General features: G+C 42.3%; 1 protein-coding gene across 1 annotated transcript in view; it reads left to right on the top strand.

The window, feature by feature from the left end:
• Positions 1–292: 292 nt before the first annotated feature.
• The window catches only part of DCLK3 (doublecortin like kinase 3), a 154464-nt gene continuing 131819 nt past the window's right edge, over positions 293–22937 (top strand). Inside the window, exon 1 of the mRNA XM_063452043.1 lies at positions 293–539. Within this exon, the coding sequence (XP_063308113.1) occupies positions 482–539 (58 nt within the window). The 5' untranslated portion in view covers positions 293–481. The remainder of the gene's footprint in view (positions 540–22937) is intronic.

The following is a 22937-nucleotide window of genomic DNA, read 5'->3' as shown; positions in this document are numbered from 1 at the left end:
TAATAAGTGTCCAGGGTAAAATTCTGAACTCTTACTGAAGCCCCAGCAGAGCAACATAATTTGGCACCCTCTGTGCTGTTGCTGGGCTAGTGATGGGACAGACAGAAACATCCTGATAACATTGTATTTCTGTTCAGTTCAAGACAACACTGAGCTACAGAGGGAAAACACACACGGTGCCTGTCTCTCTTGCAAGTGTGATCCCTCCTCTTTATTTCTTTCTAATTCAGTGACATCTGTGCAAGTTTTCTTGAGCAGAAGTTTGTTACTTTTTCCCAGGAGACCAAATCGCATAGTAAAGAGCAGCTTTCTCATTTGCAGATGCTTGAGGGAAGACAGGATAATGAAGGCTGAAAAGTGAGTGTACATCTCCTCTAACAAATTCTTAACAGTCTGAGTATGGAATTAAATTGAGAAGCCTAATTGAGAAGCCTATTTTTATATTGACGTTTTGAGTTCGATTTTTCTATTGGGAGCAGACATGCATAAAGGAGGTCAGATAACCCCCGAATTACCATCCTGCAGCTGCAAACACCATGGTGAGTCATATTTTTTTTTTTTTTATAATTCTTACTTATTATTACCATTGCCTGAGTCTAGGCCACACACAATTTTATTTAAGATAAGGAGATATTATCTGTAGAATTCCCAGAGGCATGATGGAATTTCTTTAAAGAGCTTTTAAAAAAACATTACGTCGCTCACAACTCCCCATCTCAGAAGAAGTATCTCTAAAATCAATAGATTGCTATAGCTCAAAATAATATAACAAAAAAACAAACACAGTGTATTACATTTCCAGATTAAAAAAAAAAAAAATAGTTTTAAAAATATGATCAATATTGGCAAGAAAATAATGGCAGAAAAAAAATGGGGAAAGTTAGGATTTTTTTTTTACATGGTGCCAGAAAATCTTTAGTAAGGTTGGTTGGTTAAACCGTACAAGTGCGTATAACAAACACTCTACATACCTCTCTAAGTATCTCGATTTAGGAGGAACAGTCCCTATTTTGGACCCAAATCCCTCTTTTCTTTTCTATCCTAATATCCCAGTCTAGAAGCTCCATATTGTTGGTGTTTTTTGTTGGTTACACTCTACATACCTCTCTACGTGTCTCTATTTAGGAGGAACAGTCCCTATTTTGGACCCAAATCCCTCTTTTCTTTTCTATCCTAATATCCCAGTCTAGAAGCTCCATATTGTTGGTGTTTCTGAGTATATAACAGAGCTCCACAGCAATGATTGTGTGCCTTTAAACGACATTAGAAGCATTTAGAAGCCCATCTGTGCAAATAAGATACATTGTTCTTGTTCTAAATTACATTTTAATTGCATAAATTGTTATTAGCAAGTCATCTAAAATTTCTCCAGTCACGTCCCCACTCACCCCCCCCAAAATTAAAGTGCCCCTTTTTTCTTTATCAAATTTTGTGAGGCATGCACGCACCCACAAAAATGCACAAAAGCACAAAATGTCAACTTGAATATGTAGTAATTCTGGTTTATTTAATTAAATATCAGTCTTAAAAAGCAATTTAATATTGCTATTGTAAACGTTCATAGTGTGTGTATGTGTATATGTATATGTATTGAGTGTACATTTTGTAGTACTTGTAGAACAAAATGACACAATGTAGTCTATCTCCAAATATATATCTAAAAAGGAATTGTCTTGAAAAAAAGTTAGATGAAGTCAGTACAAGATAGAACCTTAGATGGTAATTTACTGTAATGAAACTTGTTGGGAATTCCTAACAATTCTCATAGTGAATAACCCTGTTAAAGTTGGTGTATACTTGCACTATATATAAATGAAACAGTGCAAATGAAACGGAGGATTATTGAAGTAACCTTTACAGAATTTTTAATGCTGATTGGACCTAATCATGGTGCTGTAATGGAATTAAATGCTCACTGGCTCTGTGATACCAGTGGGAGAGAATGTTTAAATACATTTTTAAAAATAAATAAAGAAAAAAAAAACAGTACCCATGAAAGCTGGAGACAGCCGATGTGAGGTGTGATGGTCAGATTAAAATGATTGAGGGGGCTTTCCTCACATATCTAACAAATAAGAAGAATTGAGAAATACCCACATGTATAGGCTTGTTTGGTTTTTGCTAATTTAGCATGCAGAGTGTTTCAATTTTTTTATAACTTTTTTTTTTATAGGGCATTGGCCATCATTTCTGTATCAGTAAATTTTCTGCATTTTTCACATGAGGTTCTGGCAATTTATTCTAGTCATTTATAAAAAAGTGATTTGTTTGAAAAAGTGGTGCAAACATATAAAAGGGATTGGGACACCAATGTACCTGCTAGTTTTAATGGTTTCCATAGTGACTGTCTCAATTTACGTACTTTAGCCCACTTTTCAGAATACATCGCTGTCACGAGCGTGGGCTATAGACCCAGCCGAGACAGTGGGGAGAGCGTGGAAGTGACAGGGTTAATGACACCAGACCCCTGGTTACCTGTTGCTAGTCCCAGCAACCACTCAATTAACCCCTGCAATCCCTTCTACACTAACCCCCTAGTACACACTTTACTGCCACCACCAAGACTTTTAAACCCGGGCGTCTTAGGTTACCCCACACACAGGAGAATTATAGAATCACAGTTCTACTTTTACTAATCAAACTATTATAATTAACCCTTTTTGGTAACGTGTTTACCTGAGCTCTCTGGGGAGGGGAGCTCGTAGAAAACAGAGACACAAGCTGATTAATTAAACATTTAATCTGACAAAAAAAGATTCACAGTGCTGAGTACAAAATACAGAAATAAATGACATACAGATAACAAATTGCAAAACAGTACATAAAATAAAATAGGAGAAAACACAAGAAATTCCTTACATATATTTACCCTATATAGAATTCTTGTGGGAGTCTTAGATGGTATTGATCTCCTGGAAGTTACTGACAAAAAAAAGAATGAATACTGACCTCTGGATAGTCCAGCACCCTCATTATATATCTAAAACTAGTTATTTCTCAGTGGGCAGACCTCTGGGGGAATCAGAGGGGGTTGGTCTGGCAGTCTATTGCCCACTCTATGAAATTCCTTGTGTCCAGCTCTGGTGATGGCTATCTAGATGTTTTATGGTCTAGGCCTGGTGCAAGATCAAAGACCACAATAAATGCCATCCCAAGGTTTACAAAAAAAAACAACTCTTAACATATATAAACACACACCAAACAAGAACTCATGCTTTTGGCATGACACCTCCCCCTTAAGATGGTGGACAGAAAAATTCAGCCACAGGCTGATTTATCTGTCAACCATTAACCCCCTAGTTGCCGAGACAGGCCATCTGCATTCCCATGCAAGCTGCCCTTTTTGTGCTGGGCAGTGAAATTATACTGGAGGATAAGGCTCCAACGGAGCAGTTTATCACTGTTACCTGACACCTGCAGCAGGTTGTGATCAGTCCATACCACTGCTACATCCTCAACAAACATGCCTGATTTGCCTGTTTCAATTTCCCATCGATCTCTGGTAACATCCCTTAAACCACACCCATTGCGCTCATGTAGTAGTTGTAAGGGGAAGAAACCAATGGATTTATGCAGCACTCCCCGGTAAGCACACAAAAAAGCAGAAAGAGAACACTCCCAGGATAGATGTGCTGTATCAACACCCATCATCTCTTTAATTTTGGGGTCTTTCTGCTGGGCTTGTTGCACTATCAGACTCTGAATCTTTGGTTCACAATCAGAAAGTTGCTTAGGTGTATGCGTGAGTTGTGATAAACTGACAAAGTCCCTGGTTCCTCTAACAGTATGTTTCCCTGCAGCCATCCTTCCTGGACCCACAGGCTGAGTCTGTCCGTGCCCCTCACTTTCACTCCAGGTCATCACACATACAGAACTTTGGAAACTGGCTAAGCCAGGCGCAGAGTAAAGCTCACACACCCTCTGCCCTCCCTTATAGCCTTGCTGTCCCTTCACAGTTTCACCCAGCGCATCACATACATCTGCTTCAGGCACATATTGGCACATATATTCATTCAGCCCCCTCTCGCTGGAAGGCTTTTCCCATACATTTTCACAGGACACATTTGACCCCCCTTGATCAGATACAGAATTTTGCACACACTCACATAATTTTTTCTCCAAGGCAGGCCATCCTCTCACAATCTCACATAGCCCCTCAGACTCTCCTGCTTTAGCCCTGACCCACTGCTGACTTGGTACCACTGTGACTAGTGGTACACATCCCTTGCTCTTACCTTCCTCCTCTCCCTTACTCTCTGACATCCCAGTCACACAGTATTTTGATACAGGCACATCACTACTCACCCCTATCTCACATTTGGTAGACATCACTGGTTCAGTAACAGGTAGATATTTATCCACACCCTGCTCTCCCTCCCAGCCATCACAGTTCACAATGTCTCCCAAAGTCTCACACAATACCTTAGGTGGAGCAGTCAGCCCTTCTGGCTCACAAACAGTGTCCTGTGGAGCATAGCGACAGAGCATCCTGCCCAAATCATTCCCCAACAGAACATTAACAGGGATATCCTCCGAAATCCCCACTTCCCGCAAACCTTTGCCTGCACCCCAATCAAGGTACACACATGCCAGGGGCACAGCGGGGCGCACACCCCCAATTCCTTTGATGGACATGGTTCTTCCAGGGATTATGTCCTCTGTATTCACCACTTCAGGGCGCACCAGGGTGAATGAAGCTCCAGAATCTCTCAGTCCCATGGTCACTCGGTCACCCACAATTACACTCTGCAGGTTATCGTTTCGTTTCCCCATGGACCCACCCACAAGCAAAACTGATGGTGCCCCTCCACGGGCTGGTATGGGTAAATTCCTAGTGGGGCAAGTCCTGCTCAGATGACCAATCTGGTTGCATCGAAAACAACGGCGGGCATCTGACTCACTTGACATAGCCCCGGCTACGCTGGCAGTTGGTGGTGAAGTTCTCACTGAAGATCTTACAGGTGGTGATTGAACTGTAGCTTCTCTCCAGGTCGAAGTAGCAGCTGACACCAGTCCACGCCTGGATGTGGGTGCATGGATGTTGGCATAGTCATCAGCCAGTTCTGCAGCAGCCCTAGCATTTTTTGGCTTTCTTTCCAAAATCCACTCTCGTACATTAGGGCTCCGGGTCTGCAAGAACTGCTCCAGGACCATTAAGTCATTAAGGGCTTCATAGGTAGTAGCTTGTACTCCTGTTACCCATTGCCGGAACGTGCTTTCTAATTGTGCAACATATAGAATGCAGCTGGATGATGGGCATTGCTGCATACTCCTAAACTTTTTCCTGTAAGACTCAGGAGTAAGGTTAAAAGTTTTTTGCAATGCAGATTTGATTGCATCATAGTTGTTATCAGTCTCTGGGGGAAGGGACACAAACACATCCAAGGCTTTCCCTTTCAATTGTGGAGTTAAATATCTGCCCCACTGGTCTGAGGGTAGTTGATGCTGCCTGCATACTTTCTCAAAACTTTTTAAAAATACATCCAAATCTGTCCCTTCTTCGAGGGAAGGAAAATCATCCTTACGGAGCCTACGTGTGCTGGACTCTGATGCATTGCTGTTCAGTGAGGACTGAAGGGTAAATTGCAGTTTAGCAAGTTCCAGCTCATGTCTCCTTTGCGCCTCCCTTTCGGCTAGCCTCTCTGCAGATTCCCTTTCTGCAGCCTGCCTTTCGGCTAGCCTCTCTGCAGATTCCCTTTCTGCAGCCTGCTGTTGGATCATCACATGCAGGGCCTCCTGAGGATTTGCAGCCATCAGTTGCCGAAATAAATCAGTTGAGCAAATGTCCTTAATATTTTGAGGAGTACAACCACCAGGCATTTCAGTAAGCAACACTCCTGCAGTAGTAGGGAGCTCAGTAACCCTTTCAGTGTCCGTCTCTGGCTGCAAAACATGGCTGTCCGCCTCCACAAGGTCAGCAATAAGTTGTGCCTTATTTTTGCCAAAAGTTGGTAAATCCTTTTCTTGGCACAAAAATTCCAAGGCCTCTTTCGAGTGTTTGCGATAGGCCTCCATATTCACAAATAGGATAGAGAAAGAAAAACAAAAGATGGGAGGGGGGAACTGTTTTGCACTTTGTATGTATTTTAAATCAGCACTGAGCTTGGTCTTTGGAAATTACACAAAAACAAGTATGCAATTTCTTTTAGTGCTAAGACCCCCTTTACAGGTAAAATCTAGCAAGCACTAAAAATCTCTATATATATGTCCCACCAGCTGCCGCCAGTTTGTCACGAGCGTGGGCTATAGACCCAGCCGAGACAGTGGGGAGAGCGTGGAAGTGACAGGGTTAATGACACCAGACCCCTGGTTACCTGTTGCTAGTCCCAGCAACCACTCAATTAACCCCTGCAATCCCTTCTACACTAACCCCCTAGTACACACTTTACTGCCACCACCAAGACTTTTAAACCCGGGCGTCTTAGGTTACCCCACACACAGGAGAATTATAGAATCACAGTTCTACTTTTACTAATCAAACTATTATAATTAACCCTTTTTGGTAACGTGTTTACCTGAGCTCTCTGGGGAGGGGAGCTCGTAGAAAACAGAGACACAAGCTGATTAATTAAACATTTAATCTGACAAAAAAAGATTCACAGTGCTGAGTACAAAATACAGAAATAAATGACATACAGATAACAAATTGCAAAACAGTACATAAAATAAAATAGGAGAAAACACAAGAAATTCCTTACATATATTTACCCTATATAGAATTCTTGTGGGAGTCTTAGATGGTATTGATCTCCTAGAAGTTACTGACAAAAAAAATAATGAATACTGACCTCTGGATAGTCCAGCACCCTCATTATATATCTAAAACTAGTTATTTCTCAGTGGGCAGACCCCTGGGGGAATCAGAGGGGGTTGGTCTGGCAGTCTATTGCCCACTCTATGAAATTCCTTGTGTCCAGCTCTGGTGATGGCTATCTAGATGTTTTATGGTCTAGGCCTGGTGCAAGATCAAAGACCACAATAAATGCCATCCCAAGGTTTACAAAAAAAAACAACTCTTAACATATATAAACACACACCAAACAAGAACTCATGCTTTTGGCATGACAATCGCTTTTTGTACACAATCTCCTGTGTGTACCAGTGAAAATATCCCAGTTTATGTCCCATATATACAACAATATTATATTTGTCTGCCTTTCTATCTTATGGAAGTTACAAGTAGAAACATAGAATGTGACAGTATTCTCACTAAAAGGTACTATCTAATCTGTATAACCACTACAGCCCATTGTAGTGGTTATAGTTCTAGTAGATTGGTTACACTATTCCCTAGTTTGCTTGTAACTTCCATGTGGTTTGACACATCTGTGTCTAACCACTTTTCTACAGTAAATTACTCCTGAAGTTCCCAGTTCATTGTTGAAATATTGCTAATGAATCCATATTTTGATGGCATTGTTCGGCTGAGCCTGAGAGTGTAAGTTGATGGTCTCAGCCTATCCCTGCCATTAAAATATGAATATAATTGATGTTGCTAATGTAGTACTCTAATTTTGCTTTCGTTAAACAGTAAGCTTGAAGTACTTAAGTTTCACATAAAAGAGTACTCACAGCCTTCTAGTCAGGGCCGGTGCAAGGGTTTTTGGCTACACAGGCGAATATGCATTTTGCGGCCCCCTCTTCCACCCTCCCCCCCACCTGTGTGTATCTTCACCTGTGTGCCTCGTAACCCCTCTTACCCCCTTTAGTATCTCCTCTTGAATGAGTTATCCCTGTTTGTGTTACACCCCCTTTAGTGTATTATATCCCCTTTAGTGTCTTACACCCACCCTGTGTCTCTCACTTGCCCACCAGCCCCTGTCTGTGTCACTGTGCTTTAGTGTGGGGGATAGGGGCAGAATTGTTTGGGATAGGGACTTTATTATTATGTAATATATATATATATATATATATATATATATATATATATATATATATATATAGCACCAACAAATTATGTACCACTGTACAATAGGGCTTTAGTAAGCTTTTAGGGGCAGTACTGTGTGTGTAGGGCAAGGGCTTTAGTCAAGGGGAGAAGGAGTAGTATTAGGGAATAGAGGCAGTATTGTGGGGGTGGGGGGGGGGGTAGGGAATTTAGCAAGAGGGGGAATAGGTGCAGTATTGTGGGGGAATAGGGGCTATATTGTGATGGGGGCAGGGGCCGTATTGTCACAGATTAATTCTTTAGTATGGGGACAAGGCCCATATTGTGGGGTATTGATTCTTTAGTGTGGGGGGATAAGGATAGCATTGGGGACTGGATCGTTAGTTGTAGGGTTAGGAACAGTATTGTGGGGAATGGGGCTTTAGTGTGGGGGGATTTGGACAGTATTGTGTTGGACAGGGGCATTAGCGAGATTAGTGGAACAGTATTGTTGGGGAAGTAGCCTATAGTGGGGGGAATAGGAACTGTATTGTGGGATCTGGAGCTATGGTTGGGCAATCGAACAGTATTGTGGAGGTTGGATCTTTAGTAGTGGGGTAGGGGAAGTATTGTGGGGCTCTGGGGCTATGTTAGGGGGATAAGAGCATTGTGGTGGGTAGGGGTGGTATTGGGTGGATAGGTTGGTATTGTGGGAGACTGTGGCTAAGGTGTTGGGGATCAGAACAATTTTGAGGGACAGGGCAGCATTATGGGGGACTGGGGCTATTGTGGGGGGAAGGGAGCAGTATTGGGGGGCAGGGACAGTATTGTGGTGGACAGGGGCTATGGTGGAAGGGGGGTAGGGGGCATTATTGTGGGGGACTGGGTTAATGGTCACACACACAAACACTTTTTAATCCACCAAGTCTCCCTACATTCTGGAGAACTGGAGTGGATCCAAAACCTGGGGTCCAGTGGGCTGCCGCAGTGCTCCTTTGAGGGAGTTCCGATTCAGATCTGCATTTCCTGTATAGGTCCCTCCTGCGCCCAGTGGTGTATCCTGGTTTTGTGCTGCTCTAGGCAGGACAAAACTCAGGCGCGCCCTCCCGCCCCCGCGCCATCCCCACCCAACCCTTCCCCCCGCCCTGCCTTCTAAATACACACACACACATTCACTGACAGATACACATACACTAGCTAACAGAAACACACACTCACTAACAGACACACACACTCACAGGCAAACACACTCACACTAACAGACACACAGAGTCAGACACACACACACACCCTAACAGACAGAAACACACACTAACAGACAGAAACACACACTAACAGACAGACACACACACTAACAGACACATACTCACTAACAGACACATACTCACTAGCAGACACACACACTCACTAGCAGACACACACACTAACAGACACACACACACACACACTAACAGACACACACACACACACTAACAGACACACACACACACTCATTCACATTAACACATTTTCTTAATTTATTTTGTATTTAACCTCCCCCCAGCCTCCTTACCTTTTGGAATGCTGGGGGGGGGGGGGGGAATTCTCCTTCTCCCTGGCTGCTGGGCGGGCGGCTGGCGAGGGAGCACTTTGCTCAGCTCCCTCCCGCGCCACAGAGTGATGCTGGGAGCCGGAATATGACATCATATTCCGGCTCCCAGCCTCACTCTGCGGCGCGCGAGGGAGCTGAGCAGACAGCTCAGAGGAAGAGCTCCCTTGCCAGCTGCCCACCAGCGTCGCGCGCCAGCCAAGCATATCAGTTAGCCGCAAGGCTAACAAGGCATTTGACCTGGGCATTTGGGGGCGGCGTTTTTTGCCCCCCTCCTGGAAAATGCCGCCCAAGGCAAATGCCTTGTTAGCCTCGCGGCTAAAACGTCCCTGCCTGCGTCGCACCGTGCTACGGAGTACTGGCGCTTGGCCACGCTACAGGAAATGATCATCAGTAGAGGAGTGCTGTGCACTTCTCTCCTGCCGTTCAACTGGATATTTGCAGCCCCCCCCGGCCGGTGCGCCCGAAGGCAACCTAATGTGCCGCCTTATGGTAGCGCTGACCCTGCTTCTAGTATCTAATCATACATCCCAAGTGTTTAAAAGCACTGTCCCTTTTGTCCTAAATCCCTCTGCCCCTCTTTTCTGTCCCATGGGGAAATAATTGGATTGGCTAAAATCGTCAAGGGGCGGGTCCAAATGCTGTTTTGCCCAATCAGCACCTCCTCATAGAGTGGGGACGCTAAACGGCAGAGCCTATTATTCAGCACTGAGCCAGGAAGTACCTCCAGTGGCCATCTGAGGAGTGGCCACTTGGAGGTGTCCCTAAGGGCAGTGTAAACACTGGCTTTTCTATGAAAAGGCAGTGGTTGCATGAAATTGCCTGCATATAATGATCATACTCACCAGAACAACTACATTATGCTGTAGTTGTTCTGGTGACTATAGTGTCCCATTAAGTGTTACAGCACTGCCGGACAATTTTTGAAGCACACATTTTTATGTTAGATGCCTGGGTGTGCATGTGTGCATCAAGACCCCAATGGGACAGCACAGCCACCACAATGTGGATTTAAAGCAGAGTTGAGTGCTCTTTTTAAACAGTTTCAGATCATTATGCTTGATGATGTCAGTTCAATCATGTTCTTCTCAAAGGTCTCACTGCTTTGCCAATCATATGCTTCTCATTTTTTTTTTTTTTTTTTTTTATAATTCTTTATTTTGGTTGTGCATGTGGTTACAGGTTATTAACAGACGCCACAACAGCGTATTTCAAGATTAACAGTAGTTACGTAGTGGCATAGAAATTCGCACATTTTTTGTTGTATATCATGCTTGACTAAATGGTTATGTCATCGAAATATGTTTAACTCGTATAAAATAAAACATAGTCAATTATGAAATAACAGGAGATTAGTTCCACAGGTTAGACTAGAGCATTGCTACTCAGGCTCACAACACTAACACAACTAAAGTGGGCAGTTATTCTAGCATGATGGTACTTTAGTTAGGTGTAAGCTGGATGTGTAGTTAGTAAGATCCTGTGGGAAACAGACACGTGTACAGACGTTTTTATCCAGTAAATAGCTTAGCTAGGGCAATTATTCAAGTTTAAATAGGCTTAGATAAATCAAGAATATGCTGCAATTGGAATATGTTTAAGCTGTTTATAACTTATTGACAGACGCCACTACAGCTTGTTGATCGGTGTACTAAGGTTAGACAGTGACGTAAGAGATTACACATTTTATGTAATGATAACAAGCTTGGCTAGACAGTGAGATCATTCGATTAAAGTAAAACAAGATAAAATATAACACAGTCTATCAAGGGGGTATTGACCACATGTGGTCTGTGTTATATTTCTGCGTCTGGGTATTCCGCTGGTATGAGTGTTCAAATCAGTCCAGGCTAAGATTACCCCTGTGAGGCAGTGTTGTAGGCCTTTCAGCCTATACCCAGTGATGGTAAGTCCTGCGCTTTGTTTCTGCTGGACTCGCCTTAGCTGCCACAGGGCCCGGTGTCTCCGCTTCGGGGTTCTGCTCCGGTAGTGTCCCCCATGTGGTGCAGTCGCGTGGTTGCTTGCAGTGTTGCCTTGTATAGGGAGGTGCGTGTCGTGTTGCACTTATCGCCGGTGTTTTGGTCAGGTTGGGTATGTATGGGAGTCGCTTGGTTCGGAGCCCCAGAATTCCTTGTGTGCTGTTGGGGTCGTGTGCACGGGGGTTTGGTGCCACATCCCGCCTCAAGGCCCGGCGGTATCGATTGAGCCGGACTGTCATTTTGGAGGCTCGGGGTATCTGCATATAGTAGCTGCGCCTCGCTGCACGACGTATCCATGAGGCCACCATTAATTCAGCTTGGCGGTGAGACACTCCCCAGCTGTGTAAAGCCTCCTTGAGGCCCGTGCAGAGCCAATCAAAGGTTTCCAGTGAGGACCTGTGTGTCCTGAGGCTGATGCTCCGCATTTCAGGCATAGGCTGGGTGGCCATTGTGGACAGGCTGTGTGGGTTTGTTGCCCCGCTTTGCTTCTCCTCCATCTTGCTTGCTTTATAGATGTGAATGGGTGTTGCAGGCTGCTGCTGCGTGCCACGAGTTTTGCAGTCGCTTGTGTCCGCCATTTAGGAGGCCCTCATCCTCCGGTCTGTTGGATTCGTCTGTCGGCTCTGACTGCAGGCGTGTAGCAGGGCCAGCTCCATGTGGCGGGGACTGGGATATCCCCCCGGTCCGTAGGGGAGGGGGGGGGGATGCTTGGTGCTTGCCTGTGGCCCGGAGTGGTAAGCCGGAAGCGGCCGCCTTCCCAGCCCGTCCAACCCCGTAGGCCTCAGTTCGCCGTCTCGGTTCCCAGGCATTCTGAGTGGCAAGTCGGGTGTCCAGAGGTGCATGCTGGTTTCCCCAAGCTTTATAGACGCAGTATGTGGGTCCTTCTGCGTTTCACCCCCAGATTTTAGGCTGTCGCTTCTCATTTATTAAATCCAGTGCTCCTCTACGAGAACCATTAAGAGTGTTTGGCATTGTCGCGCTGTGCGTGATGATGCAGTGCAGAAAGACCTTTAATGTTTTAAAGTAGAGAGGGTCTCTAGTGATAAGATGCATAGTTACAGACAAATGAAAACATTGCTGTTTCTAAGAAACTGACAGAGAAAAGGGACAGGGTTAATGCACCAAAACCACTTAATTAAGACGAAGATGTTTTGGTGCTTAAAGTGTGCATATAACCAAATATCCAGACTAATAGTATTTTTTCAATTCTGCATTGCTGGGTTTCATGTTGAATGAGATCACACATAATGCTTGATGTGACTTTCACTGTAAATTATTATGTGAAGTGAAACACTTTATGACAGTGAACCTGGACCATCCCAACCTTCAATTGATTGCAGTGGTTCTGGTTTCTAGAGTCTGTGAGTGCAGTTTCTGTATCACTGCTAAACAATTTACTCACCATTTAGCAGCAACCAATGACAATATAGTGGAGGTTCCCCCTGTCACTATACCAATTCATACCAGACCGGTGATTGTCAGAGATCGCTTAGCTGACACTCTTTACTGCCCTCTGAAGTGGAACATAGTTCTGTCTTCTGTCACTATAACAACTTCAATCAGTTCAAATGGTTATGGTACTTACATCTGCTCAGTTAATTTTTACTAACCACTTACAGTTTTTTCTGTTTATAACCTGTTTCACAAAAAAAATTTGGACTGCAAATTGTGAAAGAAAAGAGTACCCTTAAAATTTAACAGCTATTAATAGATAATGGTTAAAAAAGCTCATACTTTACTTTATTAATTCTAGGACATTATCCCAGTTCCAAGAGGCTCCTGCATTTAAATTCATTTGTCCTATCATGGTGTAAACTTTCTCTATGTAAAATTTAATGCCTGAAAGAGAATGCCTGTGATAAGAATTATTTCCACCGCACTGTATTGAAGAAGTGAGGAGAGTTTAGTTACAGAACAGATCATTTCCTTATTGAGTTCTTCATTGCATCAACCCATACTACACCAGCATTCTTAATTATTTACATTAAGATACCTTTACCAATCTTATATTACCTCCTGTAGATTACATCTTCAACACAATGGTGAAATGTGTGCAAAGTTAAACATGGTAGCATCAGTATTTAAAAGTCTTTCAATAGAAGCAGCGATAGTGGAGCCATAGTGTTTGTGTATAGTGATCTTTTTCTCTCTTATCATGGGACACCAAGAAACTCTTCGCCTATGGAATATTAAACAAGTGTGAAATAATTGACTGCAGGCAGTTATTTGTACTTTTCCGATCATGAATTACTGAATTAGAAATTAGCTATTTGTATATGTTAGGAGATCTGCAATAGTGCATTTAAAAAGCAGTGCGTAAATCTGTGAGTCATGGAAAACATCTAATACTAGTCCAGGCATAGGCAACCTTCGGCACTGCAGATGTAACTGGACTACACCTCCCATGATGCTTTGCCAGCATTATGGGTGTAAGAGCATTATGGGGGATTTCGTCCATAACATCTGGAATGCCGAAGGTTGCCTATCCCTGTACTACGCAAAAAGTTGAAAAGATACCGAGAGGATATATATTGGGAGAAGGTGGTGCCTGTGCTACATAATAACCAGAGTTATATGTATATGGAAACTGGAGAATGAGTTTAAAAGGACCAAAGGTCAAAAAACAAAAAACAACTTTATTAAATACTGAATACTAAAACAAAATACGAAAAAATCTAAAAGTACAAAACAAAGTACAGTAGAAAAAGAACAAATGGCAAAATGTATCAGGGTAATGTGATAAGTGTGTCAAGTAGATAAACAATACCTCTGTCAATAAGACACAAACCTAGATATAAGTAACAAAATGTATCAGGGTAAAATGGTACTTGTGTCAAATGGATAAATATATTACAATAATGAAATACAAAACTGTCCTACAATATATATATGTATAAATTATCTATACCGCCGACGGACTGAAAAATGTATGAATACTATACACTGTTGAGAACAGACGGAATGATATCAAGTAGTTAGTGCCATGATTGGTAATAGCATGCCCAGGTTCTTAGAGAATGACCTTTTAAAAAAGGTAACTAACACAGACTAAGAGGACCTGAAATTAGAATAATAACGGCGTCTGATAGTGAATGCAGAGATGCTGGTAATATTGATCGGTTGTGATTAAATAACATGCATTAGTCAAATGATAGTAGTGCACTTATATATATGATAAATACCACTAACAAGCGTTGAGTCCTGAGTATCACTGTCAATTAGAGCCCCCAGACCTAAAAGCTTATGAATGCTATGCACTGCTAAATAATAACGGCATCTAATAATTGGAGGAGTGCAAAATACTTTGCTAGCTAAGTACCTTCATGGGCACCTAAGTCTTCCCATACTGAAATAGAGGTCTTAAGTGAAATGAGGACAGATAGAGATAGCCGTGAATCCCTGGTTGGAGACGGCATGTGAGAAACTAATGATGCGCGCGTTTTCCTCGACCTGGTCGGGCCGAAACGCACGTGTCAGGGGTTTCTCACACGCCGTCTCCAACCAGGGATTCGCGGCTATCTCTATCCGTCGCCCCATCTCTACATTCACTATCAGACGCCGTTATTATTCTAATTTCAGGTCCTCTTAGTCTGTGTTCGTTACCTTTTTTAAAAGGTCATTCTATAAGAACTTGTGCATGCTATTACCAATCATGGCACTAACTACTTGATACCGGTATCATTCCGTCTGTTCTCAACAGTGTATAGTATTCATACATTTTTCAGTCCGTCTGCGGTATAGATAATTTAGAACTTACACCATACAGTGTTCATTCGTGGTAGTGCACTATTACTAATCGACCAAATGCATGTGATTATTAATTAGTGGCATTATTACCAGCACAATCAGTTCGTCTGGACATTATCTTCTGAAGTCCATACATTTTAGTTTAGCTAAGTTGGTGTTATCCACATACTTCAGATTTATCACTTTCATACCATTACCCTCAGTTGTATAGCGGTACTTTTCGCGATCTGTGATTAATATCTTAGTAATGATATGCTCGCATTATTTGTTAAACTGATATGCTTTCTCCTTTTTCCCATTATTAAGGTAGCCTATGTCTTCCCATCAGCACAGACGTGTGCTGATATATATATATATATATATATATATATATATATATATATATATATATATACATATATATATATATATATATACATATATATATATATATATATATATATTGTAGGACAGTTTTGTATTTCATTATTGTAATATATTTATCCATTTGACACAAGTACCATTTTACCCTGATACATTTTGTTACTTATATCTAGGTTTGTGTCTTATTGACAGAGGTATTGTTTATCTACTTGACACACTTATCACATTACCCTGATACATTTTGCCATTTGTTCTTTTTCTACTGTACTTTGTTTTGTACTTTTAGATTTTATTTGTATTTTGTTTTAGTATTCAGTATTTAATAAAGTTGTTTTTTGTTTTTTGACCTTTGGTCCTTTTAAACTCGTGCTCCAGTTTCCATATACATATAACGCTGGTTATTATGTAGCAGAGGCACCACCCTCTCCCAATATATATCCTCTCGGTACTTTATCTTTTCAACTTTTTGCGTTTTTCACTAGGGGTTATCCCCCTGTTACACAGAGTATCGAAATTGGCTGTTTCCAGTTGTTTTTCACTATCCCTGTACTAGTCCCTAAATGTGCTCCCTGGTGTTAAAAAAAACAAACAAACAAAAAAATCATGCTGCCACTAAAACAAAATGGTGAGAAAAATATCTTTCTATTTAGTGGTATGCCTTGCAGTCTATTGGTTGTAATCTTTCACTTTCAGTTTTTCTATTAGCATTAGTGAAGAGTTTGCATGATGTTGAGGAAAATCTGGTGAATTTGTTTTGTTTGCAGCCCTACCCCCACCAGACATATGGGTCCATGCGTAGTGCCAGTTTTATACACTCCCTGTGCAAAGCAAAGAAGTCCCACATAAAAGCAAGTGATCTGCAAAACCAAATACATTTTATTAGTTTGCATTAGGAAATATGCTGGGGAAAAACAAGTTTTACAGTTCATATACAAACATGAAAATCACTGCAACTACGTTAAAAGGACACTATAGTCACCAGAACAACTACAGCTTATTGAATTTGTTCTGGTGAGTAGAATCATTACCTTCAGGCTTTTTGCTGTAAACACGGTCTTTTCAGAGAAAATGCAGTGTTTACATTACAGCCTAGTGATAACTTCACTGGCCACTCCTCAGATAGTTGTTAGAGATCTTTCCTGGGTCATGCCTGCCTAAACTGCATCCAAACATTCAGTATCTCCTCCGTTTGCATGCAGACACTGAACTTTCCTCATAGAGATTCATTGATTCAATTCATCTCTACGAGGAGATGCTGATTGTCCAGGGCTGAGTTTGGATTGTGCTGGCTCTGCCCCTGATCTGCCTCTTTGTCAGTCTCAGCCAATCCTATGGGGAAGCATTGTGATTTGATCAGGCAACCACTTATGATGATGTCTCCCTCTCTTGCTCTTCCTCTCGCTAACATTTTCAATCTCTCCCTTTCCTCTTGCACATTTCCCTCACCCTTCAAACATGCAACCGTAACCCCGATTCGGAAAAATCCAAACCTTGATCCCAACTCAGCATCCGCCCTATCTCGCTACTGCCATTTGCCTCCAAGATCCTCGAGAGAGTTGTGTACACCAGATTGACAGACTTTCTTGAATCCCACTCTCTGCTTGACCCCCTTCAGTCTGGATTCCGCGCTGGTCACTCTGTCGAAACTGCTGTGACCAAAGTATCCAACGATTTAATTGCTGCTAAATCTCGCGGCCAGTACTCTAGCCTAATCCTCCTTGATCTTTCTGCCGCATTTGACACTGTTGATCATCAACAGCTTCTTCACATTCTCCGTAACTTTGGTCTATGGGATACTGCTCTCTCCTGGTGCTCCTCCTACCTCTCCCAGTGCTCTTTCAGTGTTTCTTTCTCTGGCTCTGCCTCTTCTCTCCAACCCCTCTCTGTCGGCGTCCTCCAAGGTTCTGTCCTCGGCCCCCTACTGTTCTCTATCTATACTGCCTACCTTGGTAAACATATCAGCTCCAATATCATTTATATGCAGATGAAAGGCAAATCTACCTGTCCTCCCCAGATCTCTCTCCGCCCACCTTGACTCATGTTTCTGACTGTCTCTCTGCTGTTTCCAACTGGGTGGCTGCTCACTTCCTTAAACTCAACCTGTTCAAAACAGAACTTCTAGTTTTTCCTCCCTCAAGTGCTGCTACTACCGTGTCTGTCTCCATCCAAGTCAACTGCGCTACTATTACCTCTATCTCGCAGGGTCGCTACCTAGGGGTTCTTTTTGATTCTGACCTCTCTTTTACTCCTCATGTCCAATCGATAGCCAAATCCTGTCGCTTTCAACTCAAGAACATAGCGCGCATCCGCCCATATCTAACGCCGGACGCAGCTAAGGTACTGGTTTATGCTGTTGTTCTCTCTCGCCTTGACTATTGCAATCCCCTTCTCACCGGTCTTACATGTTCCCAGCTTGCACCGCTGCAATCTATAAGGAATGCAGCTGCGAGGATTATTTTCCTTTCCGGTCGCTCTTCCCACGCCTCCACACTCTGTCGGACCCTGGATTGGCTTCCAGTTAGAAATAGGGCCCAATTAAAAATTCTGGCGCTTGCTTACAAATCCCTACATAATGCTGCTCCAACATACTTATCCTCCCTCATACAAAAGTATATCCCGTCGAGCCCAAGACCAAGCTCAAGACCTACGCCTATCCTCTGCCCGGATCCCCAACTACGATGCTCGCCTTCAAGACTTCTCCAGGGCTGCACCTATTCTTTGGAACTCCCTTCCCTCCTCAATCAGACTTTCACCCTGCCTCCACTCCTTCAAAAAATCTTTGAAAACTCACTTCTTCGTTAAAGCGTATCAATTAAACTGTCAGCAGGTTTCTCATCCCCCACCCCATGACTCCCTTCTTGCAACTGTCAAAAATGACCTACCAAGCACTCAATAAACCCTTCTCTAACAAACTATTTAATTCCCCTACTTTAACCCTTTGTGTCACTATACCCCACTCCCTCTAGCATGTAAGCTCATCGAGCAGGGCCCTCAACCCCCTCTGTTCCTATATGTCCAGTGGTCTGATCTCAATTATGTGTCTGTTAGTCCACAAATTGTACAGCGCTGCAGAATTTATTGGCGCTATATAAATAATAAAATAATAATAATAATAATGTCAGCAGACTGTTTGTTTTTCTGAGTCTAACAGCATGCAGAGTTACAGCTTCTGGCTTGAATACAGTAAGATTTATCTCACACAGTGCTGTTTTGAATGGCACTTTAAAAGATTGGGAGAAAATTAGACACCTATTAGGTCTACACAATAAGTTAATTCCCTCCTTACCACTGGTGAATTTATCATATTATATGTCCAATGTTAATTGGCAAAGATGGATGATAAAGGTGGTATATAGAATACAAGATTTATTAGATAAAAAATCTTGGATGGATTTTCAAGCCTTAAAACAGAGATACAATATTGAGAATAAGGAGGTTTTTAATTATCTAAGGTTAAAAGGTTTTTGCCAGCAGCATGTTGTTAGAGAAAGATCCAATCAAATAATCTGGTTAGAAAATATACTTGGGAAAGATTCACCAAATAAACTGTTAGCTATGGGTATCTTATCGAGGGACCCAGACAAACCTCTGGAAGCTATAATTAAAACATGGCAGAGGGACCTAGACATCCAGATTAGCTACAAACAATGGAGAGATGCCTTAAATTTAGTTTTTTAAAAATATACCTTGCCTTAATTTAGCAGAGTGTCAGTTTAAAATTGTAAATAGATGGTATATGGTACCCAGTAGAATTAGTAAAATTTCTAATTCCTACAACTCTAAATGCTGGAGATGCAATTTAGAATGTGGGAATTATTTACATGTATGGTGGGACTGTGGGCCTATTCAACTGTTTTGGAAAATGATTTTACTTAAGATAAAAGCTTTAACTCTGATCGACCTAACCTTTTCACCACAGATATGTCTATTACAACTAGACATTCGGCAAGCAGCCAATAAAGCACTCCCCTTGATAGTTCATATACTGATGGCCACAAAAATGACTATCGCTAGGTACTGGAAACTAACTTTAGTACCAACATGGCCGGTAGTTAAGGAACAAGTGAAATTCCAATTAAAAATAGAACGTGGTTTAAATAGAGGACAACAGGATAGTTACAACTTATGGCTCTCTAAGTTAGAATATTGTAGTAATGACTAAATGATATTTCTTCAATGTTATATGATCAACCCCTTCAGAGCTCCAGCAATTTTTTATTATTATTATTATTATTTTTTTTTAATATGACCATAAGTGTTTAATGTCTGTTTATGTCTTATGGTATATGTCTGAAACGAGTCTACAGATAAAAAATGGTTCGATATGAGGGAAGAAGCTGGATTTAGAGATATTATGTTAATTCCGATAAGAAATACTAATGAACTGATAGATTCTCTGTTAGGCAAATTTTAAACATTGTGTTATGTCTATTTATTGTATTGTGAGAAAAAAGAAAAAAAGAGAAAGACATTTCTCAATAAAGAATATAAATATCAAAATGCAGGGCCGGATTAACATAGGGGCTGATGGAGCTGCAGCTCCAGGCCCAGGCCCAGGCCCATGGAATAGGCCTATTGATTTAAAAAAAAAAAATGTAAAAAAAAAATATATATATATATTTTTTTTTTACATGCTACTCTTTTCCACTACTCTTACACTACTATTTTCATCTGGCTTTTATTTTATTGGCACAACCAGTATTTGAGGCTGCAATATCAATATTGCAGTCATACTGGCGATACAAATGCTGGCATTTTTTTCAGTATAAATAGAGATTATGATGCAATACCAGCACTGGCCAGTAGGGGTCTCTTTGTATGGAGAGTGGCAGGGATAGGACGTTCCAGCATATCCCTCCCTGCCTATCTCTACTCACTGATCCACAGGGGAGCAGCTACAGAGAGTCCAGACAGCAACTCCCACCCTGCAGAGACAGCCTACAGCTCAGGGAAGTGAGGGATGGGGGGAGGGAAAGGCTGCAAGGAGACATGGGGGCACTGAGACACTAAGGGACATTAGAAGACATTATGACAGACACTTGGGGACAGTGAGACACTAAGGGACATTGGGAGACATTATGACACAGACACTTGGGGACACAGAGACACATGGGGACACAGTGTCCCTATGTCTCCCAGTGTCCTCATGTCTCCCAGCCAATGTCCCTGGTGTCTCAGTCTCCCTATGTCTCCCAGGTCCCCCTTGTCTCCCAGTGCCCCCTAGTCTCCCAGTGTCTCAGTGCCCCCATGTCTCCCAGTGCCCCAAGTGTCTCAATGTCCCATGTTTCCCAGCCAGTGTCCCTAGTGTCTGTGGCCATGGTGTCTGTGTCACCATGTCACCCAGTGCCCCACATGTCTCAATGTCCCCATGCCCCCCAGCCAGTGTCTCTAGTGTCTGTGTCCCCATGTCTTCAAGTGTCCCCTATTTTTCCAGTGTCCCCATGTGTCCCAGCCAGTGTCCCCTAGTCTGCCAGTATCCCTGGTGTCTCCGTGTCCCCAGGTCTCTCCATGTTCCTAGTGTCCTAGTGACATGGGGACCCTGGGAGACATGGGGACATAGACACATGGGAATACTGGGGGACACAGGGAGACATGGGGCATTAAGACACTGTGATACATAGGGTCACTGGGAGACTAGGGGACACTTGGAGACATGGGGCACTGATACATAGGGACACAGATCTGGTGTAATCGACACATGGGGACACTGAGGCATGAGGGCACTGGGAGACATGGGGGCACTGGGAGACTTGAGACACTGGGAGCAATCATTCTATACAGCAGAATCAAACCAAGTAATTTTTTTGGTTATTTTACAGCATTTTCTCTTATGTCACTCCTTGTGATTTACATCATGTGATGTCACCCAAACATAATTAATTATGCAAATTAGTAAGGCCGGTATGTTTTTCCAAGAAAGATGGCAACCCTAAATACTTTTCACATACTCTTGCTTAAGTTTGGAAACTTAAGAGGGATGTATGGAAACAAAACTTGTGTGGACTGGCTGACAATGAAATTAGTTAAGGTAATGCTGACTTTGGTCTTTCTAACACTGTGGCATATTCCCTTTCTTCTACACTCACTACATACAGTTTTTCTCTGTCCCAGACTATATACCAGGAGCTTCTGCCTGCTAGTAAGAAGGTAAGGAGACAAGTGGACCAGCGAGTGCTGGGGGACAGTCCTTAGAAAGCATTGAGTGAGCGCATCGTTAGACGCATTTATGCCAAGCTCAGGGTGCCGTCTGCATAGTATGCCCTTAGTTGGCCAGCTGCATGATTGGCAGGCAGCCTGACATGCATTCATGCCAGTCTGGCCTTCTAATTCTTTGGGCAGACATGTCCTCTTTTTGGGCATGTTCGTCCCTTTTGGCAAGTTATGTGATTTGTGTAAGTGGCACACCCTTTTACCATGTCCATTGACTTCCTGCTTGACTGGACACTGCTGTTATGGATTTACTTAAAAGATGAAAACATAAATTAGAGAGAGATTAGCATAGGGTATGTGTTTTCTTATAGCTGCTGTTTTCTTTCCCGCCAGCACCATCTCCATCAGATACACAACACTTGGCAGTGTTTTAGTGTTTTTGGTCGATAAAATTCTGTAATTAGGCCCATCATAATTGTCAGCACCAGGCCCACTGGGCTGTTAATCTGGCCCTGGGGAAATGGCAAGATATGGCAAGAGCAAACAGTTCAAAGCACTACCTTTTGCTGTATTTTGCAAAAAAACATGCTTGTGCATAACTTTAGACTTTCAATGAAAACTCTTTATGAATTGTTCTTAAAGCTTATACTTTCATAAAAAAACGACAGTGCTACTTTAAGTTTTCATAGAAATCATTCTTCAATGCATTCATTAAATGATGTGAAAAAGGCAAAATATTGTTATGGCAGTTATGTTATGCAAACAAATATTACAGTTAAATACATAGTTTATACATATGGTGTATTCCAGTTGATTGATACATACTGTGGTAATGTTCTGATTTCAAATCTTCCTAAATTTAAAAATATCATATAGTTAATGTAATAGTATCCACATGTAAATTTTGAGAAAGTGATACTTTATAAAAAAAAAAAAAAAAAAATACCGGCTGTTCTGTTGTATTTAAAGGAACACTGCAGGCATCCAGACCTCTTCATCTCAATGAAGTGGTCTAAGTGCCTTATGCCCCAGTTTTAACCATGCAACTGAAAAGATTGCCATTTTGCAAGAACAGCAATGTCGTCTTTAGTGATTGTCAATCAGGCAGTCACTAGAGGTGTTTCTTATGAAATATCAAAGTAAGGACCATCTGATTGGTGCAGCGTGGCATTTTGATGCACATGCGCACTAGCCTCCCAATGCTTGCCTATGAGATCTCGATGAGCTCAGCCAAAGAGGTGGA

The sequence above is a fragment of the Pelobates fuscus genome, chromosome 4, assembly GCF_036172605.1.
Source record: "Pelobates fuscus isolate aPelFus1 chromosome 4, aPelFus1.pri, whole genome shotgun sequence".
Taxonomy (NCBI): Eukaryota; Metazoa; Chordata; class Amphibia; order Anura; family Pelobatidae; genus Pelobates; species Pelobates fuscus.
The sequence above is the reverse complement of the archived record's forward strand: the minus strand, read 5'-3'. Positions and strand labels throughout refer to the sequence as shown.